The following is an 8,184-nucleotide window of genomic DNA, read 5'->3' on the forward strand; positions in this document are numbered from 1 at the left end:
TTTTCAAAAATATACTTTTTGCTTTATAGCTGCATATATACTTAAATGCACATCATTTAGTCGACTTTTTCTTCAAAGCTTCAAGATAGAGCTCAAGGCTTTGCTGCACTTTCGGTTGACTGACAGCATACACAAACAAATCAACATCCTAGAACAAAAAGGGAAAAGCTTCAGAATCAAATCCAATGAGAATCAAATGTCATCGACCACTACCTGTGATCTGTTATCCTCCAACTCCATAATGTCCTTACTCCTCAGAGCCTGTTTAGTCATCGATCTTGCCTGTGGGGAAATTTTCCTGAACCTGTCCAGAAAACTAGCTGCTTTCGCCAATGCTTCCTCCTTGGTGCTCGCAACTTCGTCAATCAATCCAACCTGCATGACAAAACGTAATGTGAGAATGTTTATCCACTAGTTCAAGAACAGTAGTGTACCTTTAACGCTTCGTCGGTAGTAAAAAGCGTACCCAATGTCAAGGCGAGTTCGGCATCGCGTCGCGATATCGTATTTCGCATCGAAGCCTGGAACCACGTCGGAGCGACAATACCTAACTGTGTTTCATTCAATCCAATCGTGTAGTTGGGACACATGATACGGTACTCACAGCATAACGAAAGCAGGCAGCCACCTGCCGGTGCATGACCCTGAAAATATCATTTGTTAATGTCAAAACTGATACCTTACTGGTATACAGGAAGTCTACATTGATTGCAGCCACGGTTGGATACGGTGATCCGTACAGTTTGAACCAGACATCCTGCAGGGTAGACCAGAATGCCTTCAGTCTTTCAGATTTTGGTTTATACATTTCCATGATATCTAATCCGGCACTAAAAACTGTTTTGGAAGACTGAAATTTTTTGATACATATAATTATATTTTTAACTTATATTTTATATCAGATTCCAAATCTATACATACCGAGGTCAGTATTATTCCTCGCGATTTATTGTTCTGCAAGTCATCCAAGGTTTCTGAGATAGCCGTCAGCAGCTCCAAATTGAGACTGTTCACCGGGGGGCGGTTGAGTGTTACGGTGGCATAGCCAGTTTTATCGTCAACCTCGGTGATAACTAGCTTGTCTGGAGCATTACTGAAGGAGCACGCTTTCGGCACACTTTTTCTTGATACAGAACGAGTAACCAATCGCAACATATTTGATGAACGGGGCTTTCAACAATCCAAGGAGTAGATTCAAAAGATAATGATACAACGTGAAAACAAATGCGAACTTTGGACTCGAACGCTACTTGTAATATAGGTCGGAAACTCAACACAAACCTAATAACTGATACTTGTCTTATTGGTGATAATGTATTACCATTATCATTGAAAATCAAAATAAGTTCAATTTGAGTGAATAATATTGTATGAATACGGAGAAATGCTCAGTTTATAACTTACCAAAAATAAACGCAACGAAAGAGGAGCTATATGACTGAATGTTCACTGACTTACAAAACGTCAGCATGCACTGTGTGACTTCAGCAACTTCATGAAAGTGAATCATGAAAACATTGGATGACGAGCAGCGGTGTCGGTTGCAAACAAGTAGGCATGGCCTTGCATGAAAGATCGCGTAATCGGCAGAGCTCCGACCGGCATTTTGCTTACAACAAAAAGGCTATCCTACGAACATTCAAAACCGACAGCTTAGAAAAACGTTTCAACCACTCTTATAACTGATTATAACTAGAAATACGAAAATATTTCAGGGTTTATAAAATACTTCTAACAAATCTTTTAACTCCGCCCGTATGATAGGTAACGATTTATTTGTATTTCCAACTTACATAACATATCTAACTCAATAAGGCGTTCAAACATATATAAATTTTAAACTTTTAAAACTACTTCTCAATGAAGCAAAAACCTAATCGTTTGATGACTGCATGGATTTGTGTTTGTGGGACGAGCACGCTTCAAAATTATTTTCAGAATATTGTTCTTAATCCTTTGAAGCGTGAGAATACGTGGGTCAGAAGGGCTATAGCCTCCCTTAATAATTTGGAAGTCATTTATTAATTTTAGTAAGTATAATTATAATATTAAAGACACAGGGCCGCCGAGTGGAAAGAGCGAACGGACTTTGAACAGAAGGAATAATTCTGTCAAATATTATTTCAATAACAATTTATTTGAAAATTCAATTATATTTTTAATATTGGTATTAGTTACCTCCAATTTATATCACACAGTTAATCGCAAATTATATCATAAATTTTATACTGCACGAAAGACTAATCAAAAGAAAACTTTGAAATTTAGATCTCAACAACGACTTTAACGCACATAAATTTAGTTTCAATTTCATAATTTACTATAATTATCTCAGGGATTTTGATCGACTACTCAAAAAATTCTTGAGTGTTTTTGAGTTTCGGGTTCTCGAGATTGATTTTATTTATTTATTTTATTTATTTATTTCAAGTCGTCAATCAGATGTAGACCGGTTTCTTACAATAATTATTAAACTAACTTAACACTAGTTGAAATTTTGGTTTACTTTAAACTGCTGCTTAAGTTTTGTTTTCGACATAGTGAAGTCAATGCTTTCGCAATGTTTGTTGTAAATATTCATCATTTGGTTTAAAGGGCCAAACTTGGCATAATTAGTGCGATGGCGAATTGTACAAAAGATGCTGCGGTTACGTAGTTGTCGAGAAGGAGCATAAAAATTTAGTTTCGATAAAAGTTCGATTGAATCAATACGATGTGATACAATGTCGTTTACAAATGATACCATAGAAAATTCACGACGATCTTTCAAGGTTTGAATGTCAATTAGCATGCACCGTGCTTCATAAGATGGCAAATGTAGTCCAGTCCAACCTAGTTTACGAAGAGCGAACATCAAAAACTGCTTTTGTACTGATTCTATCCGGTTTGCATGCGTTGCTGAAAAAGGCGACCAAACTATACTACAATATTCTAGTGTTGAACGCACATAGGCTACATATAATGTCTTTATTGTGTAGGGATCTTGGAAATTATAGCTGAAGCGTTTAATAAAACCTAGTGTGCTGTTTGCTTTGTTAATTATTGTGTTATAATGATCTATGAATGTTATTTTGGAATCTATAATAACTCCTAGATCTCTTATTCTGTCACACTTTTCTACTTGTTGATTTCCCAATAAGATTCTATTGTTCTGTATATTATTCTTTCTACTCAATGTTATGGAATTACATTTTTTTACATTCAATTTCAGCAGGCTTTTATTACACCATGTATAAAATATATTTACTTCGTTTTGAAATGTCTGAAAGTCTTCACCATTTCTTATTTCTAGAAATAGTTTCATATCATCAGCATATATAAGAACTTTTACATTTTTTAGAATGAAGGAAATGTCGTTAACAAATAAAATAAAGAATAGCGGGCCCAAATGAGACCCTTGAGGGACTCCTGATGTAACTTGAATTGGGATTGATTTTATCCCTTTAAATCTAACAGCTTGTTCACGATTTGTAAGATATGATTGTACCCATGTAAGAAGTCCTGGCTCAAACCCCATTTTTTCTAATTTAAAAAGTAGCATGGGTATGTCGATGCGATCAAATGCTTTGCTAAAATCTGTATAAAGAGCTTCAACGTGGTTTCCGTTATCCATTGCTGTTAATGTGTAGTTAATGAATTCGAGTAGATTTGTACTTGTAGAACGCCCTTTGAAAAAACCATGTTGCACATGGGTAATTCTGTTCTTGATTTGGTGGAATAAATTTTCATTAACAATCGCCTCGAAAATCTTGGGAATGCACGAGATGATAGCTATTCCACGATAGTTACGCACATCGGATTTTTTACCATTTTTAAAAATTGGAACTAGGAAAGAGCTTTTCCATGTTTTAGGAAAACAACCTGATTCTAGAGACATGTTAAAAAGCCAAAATAAAGGAGCGGTTAGTTCTATTGACAAAGTTTTTAAAAACACCGGTGGAACGCCATCAGGTCCAGGGCTTTTAGAGCTATCCAAGTTTTTTAAGGCATCCATGATTGTATGTACTTTTATCTGTTTAATGTTAATATCTCTTGAAAGTTCTGGGAGGAATGAAAAGTATTCACGCTCTCGATCCTTCTCTGAAAATGTAGTGTAAACTTCCTGGAAGAATGTTGCAAAAAGATTGCAGATTTCCTCTGAGTTATCGCCTACCTTTCCATCAAGATGCATTTCTGTTGGGAAATAATCCGATTTTATTTTAGTTTTTACGTAATTAAAGAAGTTTTTTGGGCAAGTTTTTATATTGCGTTCTGTTCTTGCATTGTACTCTTCAAACGCGATATCAATGGCAAGGTTCAATTGATCGCATAGATTTAAATAATTTGTTAAGTTATCTTCGCTGTTGTATTTTTTGTAGATTTTGTGTGCTTTCTGCTTACGATTTTTTAAATTTTTGATTTCTCTATTAAACCAGATGGGATGTTTTGAGTTATAGTGACGCCTTCTTCTTTTCAATGGTATATCTTCGTGAATGACTTCAAATAATATTTTGTAGAATATGTCTACGGCAGCTTCAACATTTTCTTCATTTCTTAAAATCATTTGCCAGTTTATTGCATTAATTTTTTGCCTCAAGCTTTCATAGTTAGCGGACTCGTAATCAAATACCTCCTCAAATTCACTATCACCAGGTCTGTCGTTAACATGCAAGAATATAGAAAACTCAATGGCTGTATGATAAGCTTCATTCTTCCATAAGGGAGTAAGTGATTCCGTTACACAGAAGTCTTCGTCTATATTCGTCATTAATAAATCTAAATAGCAATGTCGCTGATTTCTTATGTGATTTATTTGATTAAGTCCTAAACTGGCAGATTTATCGCAAATGAACTGCAAAGTTTCATTTTCCCCTACAACAGGAAGTAGGATGCTCTCATTATCAGCATCTGGTATGAAATCAATACCGCGTTGATTGAAATCGCCATATATGTGAACTTTTACGTGCGGGGAAAGACTATTAATAATGCATTCAGCAGCATGATAAAACTTTTCGTAAGTCGTTTTTCGAGTAAAATTTGGAGGAAAATACACCGAAGCGAAAACGTGAGTTTCGTCTTTAACATGTACTTTCACCCACACATGCTCGAATTCTTTTGATTTTATAGTTTTGATAACTTCTGCATTTAGTTTTGCTGAAATCGCAATCAAAGCGCCCCCTCCTGACTTCTTACCAGATACATGACAATCACGGTCATCCCTAAATACATTGTAATTGCTCCCGAAAACTTCTTCACTTCTCACTGTTTCGTCCCAACTAGTCTCAGTTGCTAAAATTACGGAATAATGACAACCTAATATTTTGTTTTGAATCACATTCATCTTAGCTGCACTTTTCATGCGGTTAAAGTTTTGGCAATAGACCAAGATTTCTGTTCTTGACTGAGATTCTCTAGGAGAAGTGTTAGTTGAATGGGAATTAATTAGACCTAGCTCTACCTCTTCTAAATCTTGAATCGCAATATTATTTGTCAATTCATTATTATCTTGCTCTAATGAGCGCGTCGATAGCGGCAAAAACACTGACAGGCGCCAATTCCGGAGGGGTACATAGGTGTGGCAGCAGCTGTTCGATGTGAGGTGCTAGGTTGGTCGGTAGGGCACGGGTTTAAAACATCACCTCTGTGGAATGCAATGGTAGGTCTGAACGAAGTTGAAGGTGGCCTCGAAAAACGTTTCTTTGCCTCAGCCAGTAGCTCTCTATCCAACGGAAGATTGTCGATGTCACGGCGTTTGTTATCGTGGTACGCAAATCTGCTGTGGTTGTAATTACATCCGTTATTTTTGTCGAAAATTGTGTGGTGCTTGTAACCGTGATTCTTGCGACGCTTAGTATTATTATTACTGTTTCGGGTGGTGTCAAGTGCATTAGCGGGCCTCTGTTTATTCCGTTTCTTCTTTATTCTTGCTTTCTCCTCCGCTTTTTGTTGATTGAGACGACGCAATTTACGTGCGTCGTATTCGGACCAATCAGCCTTCCATACCTTAGAGTTGCCAAGGAAACGCCAGCCTGAGTTACTGGCTGCCTCGACGGACATCTCAGCCTCTAAACTAGGGGAGGAATCTGTTGCGGGTGAAGCAGCAGTCTTTTGTTCCAGTGAGTTTACTGCACTAGAAATTTGCTTTAACTCATCGATAATATCATCCGTGAATATTGGGTTTACATAATTCATATTCTGAGCCGAACAGTTGTTAGCCATGTCAGTTATCACGCTGCTGACCTTTTCAATTTCTGAACAAATTTGTTTCAACTCGCGTGTCATATCGGTGGTCAGTTCATTGACATAGGCTGCGATGTTGTTTTTCGTAGCTTTCATCGATATGTCGAATAATGATGTTAAGTGATTTTTTGTGGCAACGACATCAGTTTTGCCAGTTTTGTTGGAAGCAGCCAGCTCATTCCACAACTCCGAGGTTTTGGCTATGTGTGCAACCGCGTTATTATGATTAGCTGCAGTTGTTTTAATTTCGCCTTTCAACTCGTTTAAGAGCATTTCGATACATTCAAATCCATCTCGGACATTGAAGTTGCTAAATGTGGATGTGAGTTTGTGATTCGACTCCATAACTAGCTTGTTGAGGTTGATGGCTTCTTGTTGTTGTCTGTACAGTTTATCGAAATTTAACTCCATCACGAGACGCTTCTGGCACTCGTAGCATATTGGCAGCATGTATGTTAGTATTCTTTGCTCATGATTCCTCTGAGCACCAACGCATGCAGCGTGGAATTTTTTCCCGCATGATCCATGGCAGTACCACACATGTTTGTCGTCACTCACTGTACAATTATTAATCGCGCACGGCATGTTTTACTTACGTAGCAATGATAAATGAAAACAATACAAATTAAAACACGCACGGTTAAACTTTAAACGGCGCAAATGGAAACGCGACCGAACTGTAACGACGACTTGAATGCAATTTGATTCATTTTTTACTAAATAATGCGAAACTTTGCAATCTATGAATAAGTTTTTAAAAAAGTTAAAATAAAATCATTAGTCCAATTGTAATTTCTTATCTTTTCAGGACAATATGTGACTTCTTTTTCTACTTATTTCAATCCGTCGTAACTGCTAACCCGTATAAATAAATACAATTCCACAAATCTTCGGAACCATTTCCAAACTATTCATATAATACTCACCATATTGGGAATTCTACTGCAATATTCCACCATTATAATTCAACTATTATACTACCATTCTCATTTTTGTTACCATTTCCAATACCTTCCGTGTATCCTATATTGGAGATTTGTATACTACATTGTACTTTTGTGCCAGAGGCAGTGATGTACCAATGGGAAAAATTCCATCTTCCCGGGTTTTTATTTTTGGGTTTTAACCGGGTTTTTTCCCAAATCAATGTTTTTAACCTTTCGGCAGACGCGCTAGTGCACTGAGTGCACGCTGCTCTGAAAATCTAGCGAAATCGTCTTAGGGCACCAGCGGCTGCTCGTTCAGTGGGCCACTTCCGGAAGGTTAGATAATCTTGCATTTACATTTGAGAGACCGAAAATAAAAGTCGCAAGGATAAAACATACTTTGTAGAACCCACTCCAGATATCTTAGCATGTAAAAATCAAATATAAACATCAAGCGTAAAAATCGGACAGAGATCCTTGAGCCTGAGAATCGCTTAGAATATTCTCACCCAAAAAAGTCGGCAAGTATGAACCTCCAGTATGATTCGCTCACAGGAAATTCCATACAACGTTACATTCAAGATTAAAAGTTGGATAAAGAAAAGTCCTTTGTATGAACCGGATATACTTTTTTACGTATTTTATTCTATAGGACATAATCGAAAAGCTCCTGTCCGATTTTGAAACTTGAGGTTCAAATCCAATTTCCACATTCTAGTACTTTCAGGGACGATCCATAAATGACGTAGCATTTTTTGAGTGATTTTTAACACCCCCCTCCCCCATCGTAGCATTTCGTCACAAACCTCTGCATACCCCCCCCCTGGTAATTACGTAGCTTGACGGTAATTCTCCCCCCCCCCCTTGTCCCCAAAAATTAAAAAAAATAAAAACGATGTTAGTTATTCTCCTTTAATAAAGCTACGTAGCATGACATGACCCCTTACCCCCTGTCGTCACACATCATCACAAAATACAAAACTCCCCCCTCCCCCATATAATGCTACGTCATTTATGGATGATCCCTTATAACGGGTTT

The 8,184-nt window shown here is 37.2% G+C and overlaps 1 protein-coding gene across 2 annotated transcripts; it reads right to left on the reverse strand.

Moving 5' to 3' along the window:
- On the reverse strand, window positions 1-1,511 carry LOC131682508 (enoyl-CoA delta isomerase 1, mitochondrial-like). Of its 2 annotated transcripts, XM_058964028.1 has the most exons (6): window positions 1,405-1,511; window positions 922-1,170; window positions 704-850; window positions 435-644; window positions 214-375; window positions 1-148 (listed from the first exon to the last, which is right to left on the reverse strand). In XM_058964028.1, the coding sequence occupies exons 2-6, from the start codon at window positions 1,153-1,155 to the stop codon at window positions 53-55; spliced, it is 849 nt and encodes a 282-aa protein (XP_058820011.1). In that variant the 5' UTR covers window positions 1,156-1,170; window positions 1,405-1,511; the 3' UTR covers window positions 1-52. The 2 variants fall into 2 exon arrangements, with proteins under 2 accessions (XP_058820011.1, XP_058820012.1); XM_058964029.1 differs by lacking the exon at window positions 1,405-1,511 and having other exon boundaries at window positions 922-1,361.
- Between the last annotated feature and the right edge of the window lie 6,673 nt (window positions 1,512-8,184).

This window comes from Topomyia yanbarensis, chromosome 2 (assembly GCF_030247195.1).
Source record: "Topomyia yanbarensis strain Yona2022 chromosome 2, ASM3024719v1, whole genome shotgun sequence".
NCBI classification, from domain to species: domain Eukaryota; kingdom Metazoa; phylum Arthropoda; class Insecta; order Diptera; family Culicidae; genus Topomyia; species Topomyia yanbarensis.